At 32.4% G+C, this 25,000-nt stretch overlaps 2 protein-coding genes across 2 annotated transcripts in view; one reads left to right on the top strand and one right to left on the bottom strand.

The window, feature by feature from the left end:
- LOC135198034 (uncharacterized) overlaps positions 1-25,000 on the bottom strand; it is a 560,205-nt gene that overhangs the window by 21,451 nt on the left and 513,754 nt on the right. The gene's annotated exons all lie outside the window — the stretch shown is intronic.
- Positions 1-25,000, top strand: part of LOC135198033 (glutamate receptor 1-like) — a 454,877-nt gene that overhangs the window by 395,400 nt on the left and 34,477 nt on the right. The window contains exons 10-11 of the mRNA XM_064225395.1: positions 22,763-22,873; positions 23,977-24,085. Of these exons, the coding sequence (XP_064081465.1) occupies positions 22,763-22,873; positions 23,977-24,085 (220 nt within the window). The remainder of the gene's footprint in view (positions 1-22,762; positions 22,874-23,976; positions 24,086-25,000) is intronic.

Here is a 25,000-nt window from a genome sequence, read left to right as displayed (position 1 = left end):
ATTAACACTGTTCATCCAAACGTGAAATTTACCATAGAAACTGAAAACAACAATTCATAGCCTTCTTGGATGTAAAAATTACTGGAGTGAGCGGGATCTAGGATATCGAATCCCGAACTCTCGAGTATTCGAACACATGCCTAAAAGTGTAAGATTCCCATTGAAAAAACACATTCTTCTATCCTTACCTCAACAACCCAAGCATCCTTTACATTAAACTCCTATCACCTAATTTAAACAATCACGTCTCTGCCACTCCCCTTTCGTGGGCCTGAAATGTAGTTCGGTTGGTCCTCACGTTTCTAGTCATTCTGCTCTTCTCCTCTGAACTAATAGGTAGTCTTTTAATATTTATAAATTAGCTTCTGTCAACAATTCATGTTTGCATATTATAGTTTTTATCTTAGTTTAACGTTTTTAAACAAATGGAAAGTTTTTTTATTCCAGACATGATGTGAACAATGTCTGGGGGGACGAAACGTCTCTCAATAAATTAATCATATGAGCTGTTGTCTTACTAGAACTCCTGTGGAATATATATATAATATATATTAGATAGATATAATATATATGTATGTGGTATGTATGATGTATGTATGATGTATGTATGTTAATGTATGTATGTATGTATGTATGTATGTATGTATGTTGTATGTATGTATGTATATATGTACCTATATATATATATAGATATATATATATATATATACACATATACATATAAATCTTCCTGTTCACTTAGCATGCGACCTCTCGGCCTCACACTTGTTTCTGTTAAGATTTTAGAATTATATATATTTTACGATAACTATTCATTTTCATCAGCTGCTAATGTACATGTGGATCTCATAATTCACTGACAAAACCTCGAATATCTAAAGTACTTTTTCACTCTTCAAGGAGGGATAAACAACACTGCTATATATATTCATTCCTAGGGTAACAGCGGTTTCCAACATCCACGGACCTCTTCAGGGCTACTATTCACATTTGCAATGTACTAAACTGTAATTCACATTCGCATCGTACTAAACTCTAATTTGTAGCACTAAAAATTGTAATAACAAACTTATAGTTTTGACTTAGGTGTGAAGTATCAATTCATTTTATTAATAAGCCCTGCACACATCTGAGCCACTCAAAGATTACTACTCATGCTAACTAACCTCATAAGAAAATATAGCAATAATTACGTAATGATCTGCATCATATATGGGTTCTGGCCATTGATGTACTAAACCTAACGCATTTATTCACTATCAATAGCTAGTCAGTAACAGTACAGTCATGTAATGCGCTTGAAATGTCCTCAGGCACAATTATAGTTGCTTTACTGGTCTAAATGCAAATATGTATACATATGCTCTGTTCGCCTTTATCATTGGCTTACAGGGTTATCATAATAAGCATGAAGATAAAATTCTAAACAAAATCATCTAATGATAAACCACCAAGAAGCGAGAGAGAGAGAGAGAGAGAGAGAGAGAGAGAGGGGAGGGGGTATGGGGGCTGAGAATAGGGAAGACACATAAGGTTGAGGCAGACATCCATTAAGCAGCAAGAGTCGACCATAAATTAACCTACAGTGGGTTCTCCTGTACATGGCATCCCCGGGATCGCCGCCTTTCTCTTTAATTGTTCCACTACACTAAAGTGAAGCGATGCTAAGGGCAAATAGATTAAAACCTGAATATAATGGGTGAAAGTTCATTTCCTAAAGTAAAACCAAGTCAAGGATTTACTTTAACTGAAGTTTGCTGCAAACATTATGTAGTTTTGCTTAACAATAATTCGAGAACAAGTTAGTGGCTTTGCTTAATATCCCAGGCTCCACGCGCACACGTATATCTTCAGATCATCAGCTTCGGGGTTATGTCGTGTCAGGCAAAAATTAAAGTGGCAATATTTAAAGCAACGTTTGCATCAATTAATAACCACTAATAATCAATTATAAACGTAAATGCGTCAGCATTCAACATTTTCTTAGCTAAGAGAGATCAAATAATCTGAATCTCATTATCTAACAATAGTCCATAATTGTTGCCAAAAGATTTTAGGTTTTTTTTCTTTTTACCTAACTGAAATAAAGTTACAAAAATAACGGATTAGCACTGGACCTAACAACAAAAAGACAAGTTACTTAAAAAAAATTATGTCACGAAAGAGGGGTAAACTGAAAGCCAAAAGATTATTCGGTAGATATGTCAGAGACTACTCCAACTGAGAGAGAAAAAAATATCAACAAAATGGATAAAAAGACTAGAAAGTCAGTAAAGATGACTGGGTGAAATTACCTACTACCTACTAGAAAGATGCTGCAAACATGAAAAGCAGTTATATAAAACCACTGATAGGAAAAGAATTAAACAATGAAAAAAAATAAACCAGAAAAATACAGAGAAGCTGAAAAGCACATCAATATTATCAAAAACAGGTTCATCTGCAAAAAACTGCGTAAATGAGAACAAATTATTGCAAATAACGAAAACGGATCTTTTTGAGAAGGGAAAGCATGACATTAGTATGATGGTATAATTTCATCCATGTATACGCATGATAGTAAAGAAATCCTTTTAAATTTTCTTTTATGTTTACGAACTAGTATCCAAGAGCAGGTGGGTTGCGATTACAGGACAGCCTGAAAAACAAAAGTAAAATGTGGAAAGCGAAAAAGGGGAAAGTATTTGCAAGGCCAGCTATCCGCGAAAGCAAGAAAAATATGGTACATACAGTTTTAATTGTTTTTTGGTCCCAAAGAGTGCTCCGTTTTCCGGATTAAAGATGCAAACGGCATATATTTATTCACTAATTTATGAGGAACTTAACGTAAGAAAAAAAAAAAGTAGTTCGACTAGAATCAGCTGACAGTAATAAATTCTTTTTATGTTCCGGATAAACCTATTTTCCTTTCATGTCCTGTTTAAAGCTGCTGAACAGATGTGTTTGTTTCCATAAGAACAATTCAGTGACACATCAAGTACTGCCACAGGATTTGTTTATAAAATTAATCTAACCCGAATAATCTAAAAAAAATTTTTTTAAGGGAGGCTATATGTACACGATGACTAAAACGCTTCCTTGTGACTTTTCAAACGTACACAACGATCATAGAAATACATCGAGCAACACTGAGTGGAGACATCATAAGAAGAACACAACTACAATATACATATAAAATTAATTTTATCTCTTCGTTATCTGCGAAATCAGACCGAAGAATTAATTACTTACAGTTAGATCTCAATAAAAAACTAATATTCATGATATCTGAACTCCATGAGGCTATTTTAGTGGCGCCAAAAGAGAGAGAGAGAGAGAGAGAGAGAGAGAGAGAGAGAGAGAGAGAGAGAGAGAGAGAGAGAGAGAGAGAGAGAGTTGTTACACCCCAAGCGTTACCCTGGCATTCACGCCTTCCTAAACCCAGATTACGCCGTGGTTCCCCATTTACCTAAGAGCCTTAGGAGGCCCTTCCTCCTGACGACAGCTCAGCATTGTCCAAGGGCACATCTGCGTTTATGCGCTCTCATCTCAAAGCAGAGGATTTCTTCCCCATAAGACTACTATTTTTCTTGATAATTCTTATTTGTTTTACTCAGATTTAAACACAAGGACTGGAATTGCGAACAGACGTCAGTCAAGTTCCAGCCATGCTTATATAAATTATTCAGTTACCTTATCAATTTTTTCCCTAGAACAAACGTGGACTAGTCGAAATCTATAGTGCGTTTCTTTTTGGAAGAATGTGAATTGCATAAAAACTTCAACTTCGCTCCGTTCGTGGAATATATTCCTGAAAAATACGTTTTGAATCCCTAAAAAAAGAAAAAAAGGAAAAAAGAAAAAAAAACAGAAACCATTCATTTTTATTTTCCAAGTTTATCCTTTTCTGTTTTCTGTCAGATTTTTTGTTGTTCTCTGACCTTCCTCTAAAAGAAATATGTGATAACCGTTTACCTTTTATATCACAACGGCTTATGCCATAAAATATTTTTGCTCTGGTTCTGAATGCGTATAACGACCTCAATTTCTGCAAGAGCATGTGGACCTAAACAGTTTACAAATTTTTCCCTTCGCTTTTTCCTCATTTTCAATGAGCTAGAAAGGCAAAATACTACACGCAAGTTAGAATGTGCGCACACACACAAATATAAATTTTAAGTATATATAATTTATATTTATGTGTAAATGGGTGTAGATAGATATCATACGTAGGTGTATGTGATCCCTAGCGACAAACCCAACACATTAACCGATGCTCACACACCCACACACACACATATACATACATATATATATATATATATATATATATATATATATATACTATATATCAATATATATATACACATATACATATATGTGTGTGTATACGGAAACACACACACACAATATATATATATATATATATATATATATATATATATATATATAGTATATATATATGTATATGTATATATATATATATATATATATATATATATATATATATATATATATATATATATATATATATACATACTGATCAACAGACTTCCCTAATTTGATACAACTGAACATTCCTGATCTGCTGCCAAGGGGTTTATTTCTCCAGCTGGAAAACTATTCATTCGAATATCCTCATACTACTATCACTCCTCTTGAAGACATGCACTACGGTCATATCAACATAAGACGAAAGGTTTGGCGAACTCTGATCAAACTTGATTTCATATTGGTAAAAATAATCTACTTTCAAGAAATAAATATCCACACAGTATACACTTTTTTCATGCAAGATATTGAAAAAATAAAACTGTCATCGAGAAACCATAATAATAATGTTAAACATAAATGAAATGTTGATGAGCTACAAAACCTAAAATAATAATAATTTACTGAATTATTGCCAGTTCATTAACACATCGTGAACTATCGCGTTCAACCAAATATACGACAGTCGCCATGTAACAGCTGAGGTAGAAACTCAAATTTAATAACCTCTCCACATCACAATTTAGAACTTATAAAATTTGGATCCAAAATTCACTTTTAACCAATACTACAACTTTGAGGGGAAACATTTACAAAAAATTAAGATTTAAGGTTTGCACCAATGTTGTATTTTTATGCGAAAGTAGGAACATGAACATTTAACAACTTCAATTCTTTTCTACGAAAATCATGACTTGAAATAAAATTAAATGTACGGGTTTTAGTTACCTTCCATAACTAAAATATTCTGATGAAACAAATTTGGTCAGAAATCTCTCATTTATAACTGATTCACACCTTCCAGATCATCAAATATTCAAGAAAAACGATACTTAGAAAATATACTTCAGAAACTACACTTAACTACATTCAAATAACTGAACTGGGATCTGTAATAATAGAGCAATATAAGATCACATTACCCCGAATTACGCAAAAAATATAAAACACATCCAAAATTATGCGTAATACTGGTGATAGTTTGAGACTTTAAAATAATCACCAAACCTAGGCCATTCCCTAATTCATGAAAGACAATTAGAGCTCTAGTGATCTAAAATCTTTTAACACCGCCCCCCCTCCAAAAAAAATTCATGAAAGACAATTAGAGCTCTAGTGATCTAAAATCTTTTAACACCCCCTCCCAAAAAAAAAAAAAAAAAAAAAAAAAAAAAAAAAAAAAAAAAAAAAAAAAAAAAAAAAAAAAAAAAAAAAAAAAAAAAAAAAAAAAAAAAAAAAAATTGCTAGCGTACCGGAATTCCACGCCCATCTACATCACCAACACCATTTAGTAATATCTCCATGCTGAAACCAAGTTTTCTGGATTCATATATGAAAACAGTGCAAATACATTTTATTTTGAATTTGGAATGAAAGATACAGCTCTGCATATGATTGACGATGACACCGTTTGACATAAATATAACAGTCTTATTGAAGTTCAGGTTTTTAACCACCTTGTAATAAAAAGGCAGACAAAAAGGCTAAATTTCTTCTTCTTTATTTTCCTGAAATTTTATGTGGCATAATTCAAAATGCACCAACAATACAGAATTATACATCCATAATTCTATTTCCATTTTGACAAGCTGGCCTCATTAAACAGATTTGTGATATTAGAACTCCCAATTCATCCTTTACAATTTCACTTATTTCAGGAATGCAGTCTTTCTCTCTAATGAATGAGACTTGCGCAATTTCTCTGTGGTGGAGTAATGTAGATATGGTCCACATATTCACCTTTAATTATGAGATCCAGCCTCAGTTAATGAAGAAAGGACGGATGATTCTGAAACAAATTTATTTCCGAGGAGGGACAGCTAAAGCACTGATCTCATATTTCCTGGTTCTATAAAATATTAACTTTTCTTTAATCATACACCTACCCTGTTTATGGCAAAGCAAAACTTCACTTATTTTAGGACAATGACCATTTGATATGAAATGTGAGGTCAAATACATAAATCTGGTTTGCACTCAACGCCGGTGACCAAATACAAATAAATCGAGAGAAAAGTTTGCATAAAGATTTCTAATGAGCATTAAGCACTAAAAAGTCCCCGAAGCTTGAGCAAGAGAAACAGTGCCTTTGCAACACACATCAATCAGTTGCAGCGTCTGCAACAGAAGACAAACTGCCTGGTGTAATTGGGGAATCTGTAGGCCTTACCCCCGTAGCGCCCATCTGTCTGTCTGTCGAGTGGATTAGCTTTTGGTGTACGTCGCACCACACGAAGTTTTGCTTGTTTGGATCGTGTTTCAAAAACATCATTGTGCCTGGTTTTCCTTTTTATCAAACAGAACGGATTAATGATTTTCTCTTGACATTATCTTGTAATAAGGAATATATTTTTCCCAACACATAAATTAAAATGGTTTACAAACCCACAACACTTTCAAGTTAAAAAAGCAAACTATTATAACGATTTCAATACTCTGCTTGATTTTTATACTTGTCAAACAGAGAAACACACACACAAACACACACATACAGAGAGAGAGAGAGAGAGAGAGAGCTGCAAATGTTCAATATTCAATTCCCTCTACCTCGGAAATTATAATATATATATATATATATATATATATATATATATATATATATATATATATATATATATAATATATATATATATCGAGAGAAAGAACCCCATAAAACTGGTTAGAAAAAAGATCGCATTTCTCTCTCTCTCTCTCTCTTTTATTTTTAGGGAACAAGGATATTGATTGCTGTTTGATCTTTAAATAGTAATACTACATGCTGCCCAAGACGATTGATGATGACATTCGGTGGAAAGTTGTTAGGTTTAGTATTATTACATAAGAATAAAAGTATGTTTCTTACATATTTTTGAATATATATATATATATATATATATATATATATATATATATATATATATATATAAACACACATATGTATATGTATACATATTCAAAAATATGTAAGAAACATACTTTTATTCTTATGTAATAATACTAAACCTAACAACTTTCCACCGAATGTCATCATCAATCGTCTTGGGCAGCATGTAGTATTACTATTTAAAGATCAAACAGCAATTAATATCCTTGTTCCCTAAAAAAGAGAGAGAGAGAGAGAGAGAGAGAGAGAGAGAGAGAGAGAGAGAGAGAGAGAGAGAGAGAGAGATGCTATCTTTTTCTAACCAGTTTTATGGGGTTCTTTATCTCGACTCAACATATTTCATCATTTTGTTTTTTCAATAATATGTCAGTGGTCGAGTGGGAATTATCCTTTCCACTGAACGCTCTACAATATAAGTACTGGTAGTAACAATTACAGATTATTCTGCATGCAGACCGTGTTCTCCAAAGTTGTAGTTAATTTTCCAGCACATCTGTATATTTAACATGAACCTGTCGCGACTGTTCCTTCAGACCAACTGAGCTCCTGTCAGCTATATGACAGATTTAGAATAGACTTAAAAGAGGTGTAACTTTTGGGGGTATGAAAATGAACTCTGGGAAAACAAGTCTTCATTAGTTGACTTCAACTAGAAGCTTTTGCTATCGCACTACCACTTGGAAAAGTAGGTTTTCAGATAATCTGACATTACTACAATACCTTCCAGAAATGGTAGCTTGATTTCCCCTTAAAGGAAGGATGAAGATTTTCATTCGCTATCTTAGGTAAGATCTATTTCAACAATGAATTTCCACTTGTAAATTCTGCAACCATCCCGGCACTTATAGTCGAGTGGTCCAACATTGTAAAACAGCAGCTTCCACCTTCTGTTGAGGTGGAACGTTGCCACAGTCCCACTCAACAGAAGTCTTTCAAATAATTAAGCCCTCAAACTATGGGATGGTCTTCCTAGTAGTATTGCCTTAAAAAGCCAGTTCCGTTTTCTCAGGGTTTCGGTCTTGTATTTATGATTTAGGGATTTCATTTCTTTTGTTTTCTTATTATTCAATTGTCGTTAATTGTTTTCCTGTTCTTATAACGTTAACTGTGAAAGTTTGCTCAGCAAGTTAACGGATTTGGTCTCTCGACCCTCTCCCAAAATTGTTTCCTAAGGAATTCCTGTAAATAACTAATAGGTAACTGGCACTTGTCATAATATTTATTAGACATACAGGCACGTGAATAATAATTTTAGTTAATCCTAAATTATCCGCTTCGATATATTCTAATTATTGACAACTGCTACAGAGTTGGCAAACAAAATTTCTAAATCGAAAATCTGAGCAACACTTGTTTCTACAGTAGTCTATAGTCATTATTCAGAGAAAAGAAACAGGGACAGACATTCAGTGTCTTTCTAATCAGTCAAAAATTGAGAGAAGTTTTTGTTGATTCGCCCATTATGTTATATGCAGAGAAATTGAAAGTATAACTGATTATGAAATAACTAGCTCAGAGATCAGGGTTTGCAACCTGTAAAATGCACCTTTGACGTAAAATTCCAGTGAATGAAATAATTGAAAATGAAGTTCGGAAACTTAAAAGACGGTCAGGCGTGAGAAATTAAGAAACCTAGAAAGTTTGAATTTACTGTAAGGCAAAATTGAATGGTGGCGGTAATACTGAATACAAAGTAAAATGTTAATTTCTATGCATACTCAAAAAAAATTTTCTTTGGTCAAAATAACGCAGATATGCGTAATAAAACTGTTATATTTAATAGTTACCATGATCTGGTTACACAAAATCTAATTCTTGACTAAGGCTATGATGCAGTATCAACACTTCTATATTTAAATGTTTTCTGAAGTGCCTCAAATTAAGACATTATTGTTGTTTTTAATAGCATGCCTTTCATCCAGTCACTCGCACTGTATGATGAATAATACAGATGCACTACAAATTAAATATTTCATATTATAGTTTTCTGTAAGAAAACCCTATTCTGAATAGTTGTTAACTCACGCGGAGATCACAGACCCTAGTGAACAGGAAATTTTTAGGATTGCATAAGGATGAAATAAACATTATGAATGATGATTCCTAGTACCAATACTTACGTGCAGTTAAAATATATTTTCAAAGAAAAATTACTCTTGTGAAAAAAATATCCGAAACCATTCAGAAGTAGAAACATGTAAAAAACGAGAAATGTTCGTAGCAAGTAAGTCCTGTATTCAAATAATACATCCAGCATATCCATAAACAATCGCAGTCAAGTACATAATTAAAACACACACACACACACACACACACACACACACACACACACACACATATATATATATATATATATATATATTATATATATATAGAGGAGAGAGAGAGAGAGAGAGACGAGAGAGAGAGAGAGAGAGAGAGAGAGAGAGAGAGAGAGAGAGAGATGCACATTCAATCAAATACGCTTTTGGTAGTATGAGACTTCGTTGGCGAATTCTTCTCATTTGCATATACCTTTCCTCAAGTTTGTCTCCAACTAGTATATGTGAATTTCCTATCATTTGCATGCATAATATTACTAAAATAAATACTAAACAAAAAATCACGATAATACCAATGCCTATTGTAAGAAATGCTTCTATGATTTACCAATTAGTGGACAATGACATCGAAGTTTAATTATTAGCTTCATGAAAAAGACAAGACAGAATAACCCATGAGTAACGAAGCTCATTATTTTGTCATTCTTGTCTTTTTTTATAAATTCAGTTCAGGGGCTTTGCAAAATGAGGTCAAGTTGTCAAGTTAATTGGAGAGCTCCGTGTATAAGCGGTGAAGTGAAGTAACGAAAGAAAGGATAAAATGTTGGACTTCAGCAAATACTAAATGCATACCAAAGAAACTGATCGTTACGATACAAGTAATTGACATTGCAATGAATACTAAAATTAACATGAAAGCAAATGTTTTTCTTTACCATAAGCTTACATAATAAATAGTTTCTCACCTAAAATAATACCAAAGGTTGCGTTAAATAACTGCCAGTTGAAAATAAAATATTACAATTTTTCAAGATGGGAAACAGATAACCACTCTTCCCGTATATGTATGTATGTATGTGTATATCTAACATATAATATTAATAGTTATATATATATATATATATATATGTGTGTGTGTGTGTGTGTGTGTGTGTGTGTGTGTGTGTGTGTGTAAGTATGTATATGTACCATTGTTTCAGACAAAGGGCATATGGCAGCATTCAGTAAGCAGTATCTTGCATTTGTTGGCCAGGCGGCGCAGGCGCGTGATATGCCATGACAGACAATCGGACTAACTGTTGCAGTCACTCGGTTACGGTTTACCCTAGCCTTGAGCAAGAGCCGGTTCCTGCACAAGGCTGTCTTGATATAAACAAACGAACTAGTCACTAGCTAATGGATACTATGTGGGCAATGCGTATCACGGAACCAAGAATTCACGATGTACACTGTACGTTCTGAATTCTTGGTTCCGTGGTTCGAGTCCATAAGCCGACGAATTTCTATCAACTAAACATCATCTTCGGTTAACATTTGTAGCGTAATAAGCAATATATATATATATATATATATATATATATATATATATATATATATACTACATATATATATATATATATATATATATATATATATATATAGAGAGAGAGAGAGAGAGAGAGAGAGAGAGAGAGAGAGAGAGAGAGAGAGAGAGAGAGAGATCTTTATACAAAAAGACAAAGAAGCAATCCAAGAGATGCCATGCAAGTGATAAATGTGAATCTATAAATAATTACTATAGAAAATGGCGATGAAAAGGAAAAGGAAAATTTAATAGATGGGGTAGATGGTTGAGTTTTACACCAAGATGAAGCAGAGCTAAAAAGACCACTAAAAGGATGAGAGGAGGATGAGTTTCAGGACCACGAGAGGTTTCAATTGAATTAACGTGCGCTCTGACCAGGGATGGGAAGAACGGAGTGATAATGGAAAAGTGTGCGTGTGTGTGTGAGAGAGAGGAGAAGTAGGGTGAGGACTGAAATCTTCAATATAACACCCTTGGCTCAACCTTTGATATATTACTCAGTGATTACTCCAGTCAAAATATGCTAAATGTCGAAGTAATGCAGAGAGTGCCTCTAGAATTCTTTTCTAACAGAGTATAATAAGTGAATACATTACAGTTAAATACTTGTTGCCAATGTCCAGAGGTATGTTCCATAAAAGGAATAACGGTCAGAGTAATTTCTCTGAAATCTAGAGACCAAAAATTTGATAATATTCCTAGATTCCAAAAGTCCTAAAATATGTTCAGTGATATAGACGAGAAAGTTAATATTGGAAAAGTTTTGATCTCATCTAGACGCCAAGCTATATTATTTTATTTTGGTCACTTGCATCATACATCCAAGGGAAGGTTGTATCTTATGTTAACAACAAAAGAAATATTGCTTGGGCTTACCAAGAACGATTATTAGTTGTTTAAAAATAAAAATGACTTATTGTCAAGGAGAAAAGAACGTAAGTATAGCTTATTTCTGAACAGATTTTCATTAGAAGTTCTTTTATCTTTGTGTCTGGTGACATGACACGTTACCTCTGAAGCCACAATAAATAAACTCATAATGGCTTTGAAATTTGAACTTAATGTGTAGGTATAGCAACTCAAATTTCATGTTATCTATGTCCTTGTGCTGGCATAGAAAACCTTAAGCATTTATCTAAATCAGCCAATAAGAATACGGAAAAGAAACGACCTTTAGTAAAGCTCGAGTAAAGAAAATAAATGGGAGTAACAACCAAGTTACGAAAGTAAAGTGTCGTCATGTGTGGCGAAAATCGAAGAAGCGCAACGAAAAAATAAACTCCGAAGGAAAAAATGGTCAAGATAAGAAGGAAAATAATGAGCAATACACTCTGAAAATGATAGTCCTTTAAAAATTAAATGGGATAAAATGGACAAAAAAATCATCTTTACCCCAAGATGCTATAATCATAAATCATTGATTAAAAAAAAAATATGACGCGTATTTACCATTTCAAATGCCATTACGAAATTCAGCCTACGTAAAGTTGGCAATATTATTCGGAAGGATGAAATGGACCATCCTTCCGCGATAAAAGGCATCAAAGGCATTAACAAAGCACCAAGAGTGCTTCAAACATGTTTACTTATGACTGATTACAGAATAATCACAATTTATAGGTTACGCGAAACATTCACGCTAACCTTTTCATATGTACTCTTCCTTTGCAATCGTGATAAAGAGTGTTCTCAAAACGCACTGCATATCAACCAAAACTAAAGGTATCTGAAATCATAAATGCCTTAAAAAAAATACTTATCACAGCGTTTTCAATACCTGGTGGTATGCTGATGGCATGCTCAAACTAAAATCTTTTCAGGAAATGCTTTAATTCCAACTTGCCAAATGTTTTCATCAACTGCTAAAAGCTATCTCTGATATATAATTTACACATTTTTTACTTTTTACTTGTCGATAGCACTTGAATTAACATGCCGACGTGATATATATTTGACATGGCTAAAAATTTTCGCATCAAATATTTTTTCCACCCATTTATTTTTATGCGACCTAAAACATTTGAACATAGATTAAGTGAAAAAGTTTCTTTTGTGTTTATATCTAGGAAAGTTTATGGTAATAAATAATTCGCGGCATAATATGATAAAATAATTTCATAGCGCTTTTAAAAAGATTTGAGGTGAAAATGAACAAAAGTTTCCTGGGGCTAACACCATTTTCGCCACCAATAAGTAACCAAAAGAAATGTGTTCGCGTGACCTAAATAAATAAATATGCATGACTCGTGTGTATAAATTTCTGCATCCATTAATTGGCTAAAAGTCCCCACAATAATATATTTTTATTCCAAAAAAGCTCATATACTAGGTAAATTTGATGAAATACGAACAATGGAAGCGCAAATAATTATTCACTAATTTCTCATAGCTACTGAAACTGAACCAATCTACGCAGTTTATTATCATATTTCCTGGAGCAATAAATTCCACTTAATATGCAGTTTGCTCGTAAACAGTAGCATCTCAAGGATGCATGTCTCTTAACTAACTACTAGCCAGTCATAAAACGATCTCTAGCATATTGCAAAGTCCTTCCTGACTGATTCATTTATACCTCATTAATATAATGCAATCGGCTTTAGCTGACAGAAAATCTATGAAAGAGTTTCAATGTTGGGGGTAAGAGATGATTTCTCTTTTCAACAGGAATGGATATACGAATACGGCAATGCGTATTGAGTGAATATGAAAGTCAATTTCGATCGAGTAAATATAAAAAATAAACACTTCATACCTTTACAAATTCACTTTGATTTATTTTGGTTCAGTCGAATTATTTTCAACACATTTTATCCCTTGAACGACCTGACAACGTACTTTCCGGTCAGGTTCTCTGATATTTACTTCAAGGCTCGTTCTACCATCGGATGACGACAGAATCTAAAGGTCAGTGTCAATACTGAATATTCTTATTCGAAGCAACCGTAGTAAAAAAACAAAAATACGTACAGCTGATATACTGTAGTGTTATTAATACAAAGTGCCGCATACTGAAGATGTACTTAAACTTAAATCTTACTTATTTTTTTAGTAATGTTACTCGAGGAATAAAATGGCTTCACTTTTTCATCTGCAAATGAATATACAAACACATTACGCCAAAACAAAAATTAAAGTGAACACCACAATGAGATTACTTTACATAATCGAAATTCGGGTACAAATTCCACCCTCCCGGTCGTCCCTAAGATCCAGTAAATGTCACGGTACTGACGTGCCATCTGGTTGGAGGTGTGATATTGGCCAATTTAGAAACATGTTACACATACACACACACGCGCGCGCGCGCGCACACACACGTATATTTATATATATATATATATATATTATATTATATATATATATATATATATATATATATATATATATATCTATATCTATATATATATATATCTATATACTACTATATATCTATATATATCTATATCTATATATATATCTATATATATCTATATATATCTATATATATATATATATATATATATATATATATATATATATATCTATATGTGTGTGTGTGTGTAAAGGTGGAAGCCACGAAGGAAAGTGAAACACCATAGGGCTGCAAGATTTTTCGACTCCAAGATCCTTTACTGAGCAGACTGATGTATATGAGAAACTGCGTGAACAAGGAAATGTCGTATAAGTGACAGATAGGGATTATAAAGGAAATAAGTACCTAGAATCAAACACACCTGGAGAATTAGTAACCTTCCCAAAAGAAATATGGGTACAATTTAAAAGATTTACAAAAAGATTAAGTCTAACTGCTCAGACACATGGACAAGACAAATAAGGATTATACAGGGGCAGCAACTAACCACATTCAAACCTTTGATAAACAAAAACCTTTTTTAGCAAGATAAACTTATTCACAAAATATATACTAAACATACATATAAAAAGGAAATATCTATAAGGCTTATAGATATTTTCTTTGTATATGTATGTTTAATATAATTTTTGTGAATAAGTTTATACGACCCTTCCTTGTTCGCTCAGTTTCTCATGTACATCAGCCTGCTCAGTAAAGGACCTTTGAGTCGATAGATCTCACAGCGCTCTAATATTTCACTTTCCTCCGTGACTTCCCACCTGTATTAATATATTCAAAATGTTCCAAACTTTCGTGATTCAGTTATATGTATATATTATATATATATATTATACTATATATATATAATATATATATATATATATATACATATATATATATATATATATTAATACTACTATATTATATATATATATTATTATATCACACACACATGTTATATATATATATATATATATATATATATATATCTATATCTATATATATAGATAATATACATACACAAACACACACATGTATATACTATATATATATTAGATAGATATTTTTTGGCTACGTTTGAGTTTATAACTACAGGTATGCACACATGCACACGCGCACGCACGTGCACACACACACACATAAATATATATCTAACCCCCACTCTTTTGACAAAACTACACAAATTAACAATTCTTACCTGTGGTAGCAGGTGGCGCCCTATATCTGCAAGCATGTCCCTAGGCTCTTAAGCTCACATAAATAAAAAATAAACTATTTATTACCCAATTCAGATGAACATAAAATAGAAAAATATTATTAATAAGTCATAGTGATAAAAACCCAAGTCTCCCCTACAAAGAAACATAAGTTATCATTCCACTTTCCTGGCTAAGTATTCACTCCCAGACCCAAAATGTCAATAATTACATTGTATTAGTCAAGTTAGAGAATCCCGTCTCTAATATCATGGAATAGAGCCCATCTGTAATAAAGATACATAACACAATATTAAGTAAAGAGATACACTTCTCACTTTTCAAAAGCAACTGTTTCTAAGTCATTTAAAATATGTGCCATATCCTTTAAGATGGGGGTTTTCTCCTGACACCTGGCTCAACCGTCTTTCTTCCTATCACAAAGGAATGTGTCTTTCCCAAAAGTACCTCAATCGGTCTGACCTGTGACATCCGTACAAACGAATGTACATACCCACTACGCCTCAAAACCGCCCTGGCAACAGTACAAATGGCCACCAGCTTAAAAATGCATGCGCATCAGATTCCTTCATTCAAGGAGGTCGCCTCTTCAGCTCACTAGATATATAATTCACTAACACATCAATTCATACCTGTAAATATATATATATATATATATATATATATATATATATATATATATATATATATATATATATATATATTCTCGGGTTTCCTAGATATTAAGTCCATTCGTTTTTGGTGCCTATTTTACTCCATATTAAATTTTTTGTATGATATCTCATGTCAAGTCTCTCTCTTCAATATGACCTACATAAATTCCGTGAAATTTCTGTTTCGGAGTATTAATCCAGAATGAGTCTTTCGTTTCATTTTTTAGTTCCAAATAAACTGATAATTATAACTGTTTATACATAATTATTTTACTAATTCTTATTAGAATTATCATTTTTGTATACTTTGAAAAAGCGGATGGATCTATTCCCTCTGTTATTCACATTTGCTTCCTATATTTCTCTACGGGAATTTGAATTGTCTTTCCTTAAATTTCGAGCAATAAAAGCGACTGTAAACTTGAAATTTATTTTTTCTCCCTTCTTTTCTAAACTAGATACTGAAGGCCATTGTAGTTTATTTGTATTTTTCTTTATTCGAATGATTAGTGGTTATTTTTTTGCATATACTCATATAATATATATATATATATATATATATATATATATATATATATATAGATGATATCGAGCTACAATGTCCTTTAATATCTAATTCGCTCTACCTGAGAATTAATATATTTTCATATATGCTTAACCGAATAGGAATTTTTTCCTCGATAATAGACTTGCCTGGACCAGGGCGCGAACCCATGGATCCTTTGAAATCCAGGAACATCAGTGAAGCTTTTACCTACTACACCACCGTTCCTGGATTTGAAAGGAGATCCATGGGTTCGCGCCCTGGTCCAGGCAAGTCTATTATCGAGAAAAAATTCCCCTTCGGTTAAGCATATATGAAAAATATATTAATTCCGAGGTAGAGCGAATTAGATTTAAAGGACATTGTAGCTCGATATATGTATATGAATCACGGAAATGTGATATCATATATATATATATATATATTATATAGTATTATATATATATTAAATATATGATATATATATGTATATAAGTATATATAATATTATTATATATATAAATAAATCTATCATATATATAGTATATGATATTTACCTTTATTATATGAGTATATGCAAAAAAATAACCACTAATCATTCGAATAAAGAAAAATACAAATAAACTACAATGGCCTTCAGTATCTAGTTTGGAAAAGAAGGGGGAAACATAAATATATGCGTATATATATATATATATATATATATATATATATATATATATATATATATATATATATATATATATATATATATATGAGTATATGCAAAAAATAACCACTAATCATTCGAATAAAGAAAAATATAAATAAACTACAATAGCCTTCAGTAAATTCTAGTTTAGAAAAGAAGGGGGAAAAATAAATTTCAAGGTTACAGTCGCTTTTATTGCTCGAAATCTTAAGGAAAGACAATTAACTCTAATTCCCGTAGAGAAATATATGACTGCATGGGTCGGTTTTCTATATACTGCATATTTAATCCTATTATCTTCTGAACGACATATAGTGGTTTTCTCATATGTCTTTTCCTGCAGGGGTATGAGGTACCGAACTAAAATTTATTACATTACGAATGTGGCAGTAATCAATGCGTTGCATTTTCTCAGAAGCCATCACTATTTGGTAATAAGCTTAATGAATATATATATATATATATATATATATATATATATATATATTATATATATATTCATATACCTAAAAATCACAATAGATGCACATGACTTCATGATATGAGCGAATACCCACAGGAAAAATAATAGGCAGAAATTTGTTGCCGAGCGTTTTCGCCCTTTAATAAGAACGAAAGTGCTCGGCTACGAATTTCTGCTTATTACTTTTCCTGAGGTATTCGCATATATATATATATATATATATATATATATATATTATATATATATATATATGTGTGTGTGTGTGTGAGTGTGTGTGTGTGTGTGTGTGTATAATTGAATCACGAAAGTTAGGAACGTAATAAATCCATAATTAAAGTTATATGCCACGACGGAAAATAAATAAAATATATTTTTAACAATGAACTTTATTGAACTAATCCACAAGTAGCTGTGATCATATAATTGAGAAAGCAATCCATAAAGCAAACAATTTTCTACCGTACCTCTCAAAGCAAGATCAGAGAGACGCACAACAATAAAATAATAATCCCACAACTGGACAGAATTAAGAGGTTGAAACACACTTGGAAACTCTACCTCTTTTGCTCTTACCTACCCAAAAACCTTAGCCAAATCTGATTAACGTCCACTGGAAGCCAATCCAAAAGACACAGGATGATACAAAATCTCTTGCCTCAACTGCGACCATCCTCAAGTCGGTTTTACGGGTAAATCGCTCCCCCATAAACATTCTGTTAGGTGTGAACAACAGAGCTCAGCTATTTTTAACCACATAAATAACAATAATCACAGAATAAACTGGATTTGTCATGAATAATTTATAACAGCAATTGTCGGTTCAAAAGCCAAATGGTAGAATCAGCTTTGATTAAAAAAAAAAAAAAAACACGATGAATCTTTTAAAAAGAGCGTGAGACTCTGATATTATTTATATAATATAAAATCTTCCTCCTACCAGCAATTGAGAAGATTAACGACAAACTGTCAACTGGTGTGAGTTAATGGCTAACCTAACCTGTGGACCTCTTTGTATAAATACCCTTTTCCTGCAATTCTTCTTGTTTATTATATGCCTGAAGCAAGAGATAGTTTGTTCTCTAAAATGTAGCATTTACATTCTACATTTTGGCGATTTTATGACCTCCTTTTATTATATATTTACATATATATATATATATATATATATATATATATATATATATATATATATATATATAAATGGAAAAATCACTATATCACAAACGATCAATAGTGAACAGTAATGTTACATAAAAGGTTAAACATATATATATATATATATATAATATATATATATAGATATATATTATGTATTATATATATGTATTTATATATATAATATATATCTTTAATATTATATATATATATATATAGTATATCTATATATATATATATACTAACACATAACAGTATACACATATATACATACAATATATATATTTATTTTTTATATATATACATATATATATATATAATTCAATATATATATATATATATATATATATATATATATATATAAATCCCAAACGATCAGTAGTATACAGTAATATATATATATATATATATATATATATATATATAATATATTATATATATATATATTTATATATATATGTGTGTGTGCGTGTGTGCGTGCGTGCGTGTGTTTGTATAAATATAAATATATAATATATATATATATATAATATATATATATATATATATATATATATATATATATATATAGGTAATGTACAACCATAATAAAAGCGAAACAGAAATATTAAAAGAAATAACTACCTGCATCAAGAAGGCCTACAAACACACAAACTAAAAATTAAAAACACAGAACCTCCGCGGACCTCTCGTTGTTGCTGAGGAAAGATTTCAACTTTAAAGTGTACAGACTTTCTGCTATTGCCAGCTCTATCGGGGCCACTCCACTACAGATAATAGAATATGACTAAGCATAGACGGTGATCACTATTTTTCTGAATGATCCGGTATGGTACTGAATAGTGGTTTTGCTAAAAGCTTGTTTGCTCTAACAGATCTTCCTAGGTGTTCAAACCATCGTACACGTGCTTGGGGTTTTGTTTTTCCCAAGTAAATTGTATTACAGCAATTACACTCATATTTTTAAACATGTCATTTTCCATTACCTCTAGCCGAGTGGCCCCTTGGAACTGGCAAGAGTATAAAGTCTGTACACTTTTAAGTTGAAACCTTCCATCAGAAACCAGTGGTCCACGGAAATGCTGTATTTTTAATTTTTAGTGTGTATTTGTATGCCTCGTGTTACAGGTATTTATTTCTTCTAATATTCCTTTTTTCGTTTTTATTATGCTTGTACATTACCTATATATATATATGTATGTATATAATATATATATATATATATATATATATATACATATTAATATATATATACATATATATATATATATATATATATATATATATATATATATATACACATATTATATATATAAAACCTTTTGTGTAACACTACTGTAGACTAATAATCGTTTATGATTTATTACTCTTTCAATTTTTCACTCAGTTTTTGTTGTCAGACCCGATGATGGAGACAATTACTCCGAAACCGATAGTCATAACTAAATAAAGGAGGCTGCTTTATGTACAAGTACTGGTTTACTCTTTTTATCAAGACTCTGTTTCCTAGGGATAAAATCAGCTCCATATATATATATATATATATATATATATATATATATATATATATATATATATATATATATACACGCGTGTGTGTGTACGAGCAAGTGTTAGTAGGGTGATACCATCTTCAGATTAGAACAAATGTAGATAGATATTTTATTCCCTCCAATAGACATATTAACATTATAGGCTTAACGACGTTGCTCACAACCTGTATTTCGAAGACGACACCCATATGGAATTTGTTATCAATAGCAGAAGGAAAAATATATATCAATAGCAGAAGGAAAAATATATGACACCTACATATACCTGAGAGGACGTTTGAGAATACAAAAGGATATCCTGAAACACCCTATCCATAACAATACGACGTATTAACAAAAGAACAGAACAATATTTCAAGCTGGAGTAAGTGCCCATGCAGTGAAAACATAAGAAAGACTTGCACGGGACTTGAAGGAATATTTTTTTCTTGTTTATCTTGCATATATTTTTCTTGTTTATAATTTAACGCATGTAACATGAATATATTCTCACCATCATTTTTAAGCAAATACAAAAAATTAACTGGAGGTTAGTATTTAGCAGTTCTACTGCTACTATGATGGAAGCGATTCCTTTATCTTATTTTATATATTTTTTATATGATTTATGAATTCCCGAGTTGCCTTTTAAGAGGAGAGAGAGGAGAGAAGAGGACGGTGACGAGGAGACAGAAAGAGAGAGATGATCGGGAGAGAGACGAGAGAGGAGGAGAGAACGAGAGAGAGAGAGAGAGAGAGAGAGAGAGAACTAGCTTCTACAGAATGAAAGGATGTCCAATACCACAAAATATAGAACAACTGCGTAAGGAATAAGAGCGTAGCGGGAGGGAAAACAGAAGTAAAATTCAACAGTAATACCTTTCAATTATTAGAGTTTAAAAGGAGAGTTGTAGATAAATTTACAAAATGCTAGCCACGAAAATAGGAGAAGTAGATGGAGATGGGTGAGCTTGTAAAGTTAGGAATTTGAAAAGGCACTAACGCACCACAATAAACTTCAGGGTCGTTATGTCATCAAGAACCAGCCATCGGCTAGTTCAGAATGACCTGACAATCATAGGCTCTTTGAAAAATGACCATTTCCGAATGATTTAACAATAACTGCGCTGCTCGAAAAAAGCTTATTCGCTTACATTATTCTAAGAAAAGAAAGCACGCAAGTTAAGTAGTATCAATAAAATAACTATCAAAACTTCTAGCCCGTGCTGGGGATATAATGTTCTACTTGGGGTAAATATTCAAACTTGAATAATTGGCAAAAGGGATAATCAAATAACTATCTACCTATTTACAAAAATTCATAAATATACATATGAATAGGCATACAGTACATCTCTCTCTCTCTCTGTCTGTCTCTCTCTAACAGAAATACACACACATAATTATATATATATATATATATTATATATATATATATATATATATATATATTATATATATATATATATATGTGTGTGTGTGTGTGTGTGTGTGTGTGTGTGTGTGTGTGTGTATTATACCTATGAGAGAGAGAGAGAGAGAGAGCAGAGAGAGAGAGAAGAGAGAGAGAGAGGAGAAGAATGTACTATATGCCCATTTATACGTATATTTTTTATTGTTTGTGAATGGGTAGATGGTTTTTTTTATTATATCTTATTTTATACCTGTGTGTGTGTGTGTGTGTGAGAGAGAGAGAGAGAGAGAGAGAGAGAGAGCGAGAGAGAGAGAGAGAGAGAGAGAGATGTACTATATGCCTATTTATACGTATATTATGATTGTTTGTAAATGGGTAGATGGTTATTTGATTATCCCTTATCCCAATTATTCAGGTTTGAATAGAAGTAGAACATTATATCCTAAGTGTAGGCTAGAGGTTTAACGTTATTTTACTGATACTTGTTAACTTGCGTGCTTTTTTTCTTAGAAGAATTTGAGCGAATAGCTTTTTCTGAGCAGCGCAACTTTTGTTTAAATCATTCGGAAATGGCTATTTTTCAAGGAGCCTGTTTTTTTTCTATATATATATATATATATATATATATATATATATATAAGATGTGTGTGTGTGTGTGTGTGTGTGCGTGTGTATGTATATATATGTGTGAGTATTTTTTTGCGTGAGGGAGTACTTCTGGGCAAAAAATTGAGAATAAAAGACATTTCTAATTTTGCTTTAATTTGATTTTCAGTCGATTAATAAAACATTGCTCCATAAAATCACTATTTCTCAAAGTTCTCATTCCTCTTTCCAGCTAGGTCGCTGGAGCGACACTGGTGGCTTCGAGCCGGCAACAGTCAATTACACGAGACTTCCGTCAAGGACAATGCCCCACAACAAGACGTATCGCATCACTACCATTCTGGTAAGTGTCTTCCAATTTTTCATACTGTCAGTTGCACTGGGTTCTCCTCTGTAACAACAACCGCACACGCCTAAAATCGGGATTTCTACAACAAGTAAGAATTACATGAAAATACTAAATTGCGGCGTGGAAGGAGTTCTAAAATTATGGTTGCCGCCAGCAGGAGTTACTTGTAACTTCACCTTATTTCCAAGGAAACTTCTCTTCTCGAAATATAAACGCATGTTATTAGCTTGCTTATCATTACTTCATGATACCTTGTATTTATATCCAACAGACTCCATAAGAGCATTCGGTATTTGAAGCGGTTAACTGTACACACACGCATAGAGAGAGAGAGAGAGAGAGAGAGAGAGAGAGAGAGAGAGAGAGAGAGAGAGAGAGAGAAAGGAATAATTAAAACGTTACACGGATGTAGTTTTAATTTATTGTCGACGCCATCAGAAGTTACTTTGAACTCCATCATATTTTCATGCCTCATTAATATGAGGTAACATACTGTCTTATCGAAGAATGTACTCGTCAAATATTATCTTGCATATCATTAATTCTTAGTATCTTGTTTAAAAGGAAGTACATTACATACAACTTGACGAGACCTCTCGCTACATAAAGCAGGTAAATAAGAGAAGTAACCTGCTACTCGAAGTTGAATGAGAATTTAATTCCAAAGAAATCCTTGGGTAGTATAAGTACCTGTGTTTTATTTTATTTTGAAGAATGAACGTATTCAACAAACTACCGTTCCTTTTTCGTTACACTTTCTGGGTGGAAAAAAAAAAAGAATGCCTGGTGCCTCTGTCATACATAAGAATGTTTAGTTGACATCTTCGATTATTCCAGTGAATACGATATTTTTGTCAGAATCAGGAGACATTTTTGCAGGATTTACTATCGATATACTTTTTAATGTTACTTGGTCTCTTGTTAAAGCTAGCCTTATTATTATTTCTTACAGTCTTTATTTTTAAGTTTTTATGTAGCAAAGTAAACCTGTAAATATATCATAAATTACGAGACTATTATAACATAATATTCTAGAAGTTAAACGTGAAGATAAAAATAACTGTTAATATTGGATATGAAATTCACTTGTTTTTCAGGAAAAGCCTTTCGTTATGGAAAGAAGTGGAAATCACTCGGGAAATGAAAAGTATGAAGGGTATGCTAAAGATCTTGCAGATTTCATCGCTGCCTTCCTGGACATCAAATGTAAGTACAAATTAATATTCTAGTCATTAAGAGGTACATGATATTAAATTTTATTACAGACAGGAAGTTCGTCCAGGATTCAAGAGTTAAATGTATTATGTGACAGTGACCCATATTTCCTATCCCTACGGATCCAACATAAATAAAGCTAACTTTAAAGCCAAATATTCATGAGTCAGCAGGGAACTTTTGTGAGTTTAGCTCGACGAGGAAAGAGAATCAAGTACGTGAGAGGTGGGATTAAACTGGCCCAAAAAGAGATTATTTGCGGTAAAATTACAAGATTGAAGGAGGGATCGTTGACAAGAACTAAGGAGCATGCATAATATAGTCTGGTGAAGGGTAACAAGGAATGGAAGGTATATAAAGGGGAATTGTGAGACATTTAATGGAGTGTATGCAGGCAGTGGATGAAGAAAAAAGGTAATGAGAGACTGCATCTCGGAGTAAAAGCTGCAAATAGAGAACCGTCGCCAGAAGAAGTATATCTTAGTTTTACGAGACCACTAAGCTGATTAACAGCTCTCCTAGAGCTGGCCCGAAGGATTAGATATTTTTACGTGCCTAGGAACCAATTGGTTACCTAGCAACGGGACCTACAGCTTATTGTGGGATCTGAACCACATAATATCGAGAAATGAATTTCTATCACCAGAAATAAATTCCTCTGGCTCCGCGTTGGCCGCGCCGAGAATCGAACTTCGGACCACCGGATTAGTAGCCAAGCGCAAAATATACTCGGCCAACGTGGAACTGTTGCCAGAAGAGACTATGCTAAATGTGGTAGACAGAACAGATGCAGCTCTAAATAACACTAAATTGGTTTCGTGTAAGTTTCAGAATGCTTGTGGAACTGGCTGTTGAGAAGTTCAAGAACAGAAAGACAACTGGAGTGAACGAGATTACAAACATGAT

The sequence above is a fragment of the Macrobrachium nipponense genome, chromosome 21 (assembly GCF_015104395.2).
Source record: "Macrobrachium nipponense isolate FS-2020 chromosome 21, ASM1510439v2, whole genome shotgun sequence".
Taxonomy (NCBI): domain Eukaryota; kingdom Metazoa; phylum Arthropoda; class Malacostraca; order Decapoda; family Palaemonidae; genus Macrobrachium; species Macrobrachium nipponense.
The sequence above is the reverse complement of the archived record's forward strand: the minus strand, read 5'-3'. Positions and strand labels throughout refer to the sequence as shown.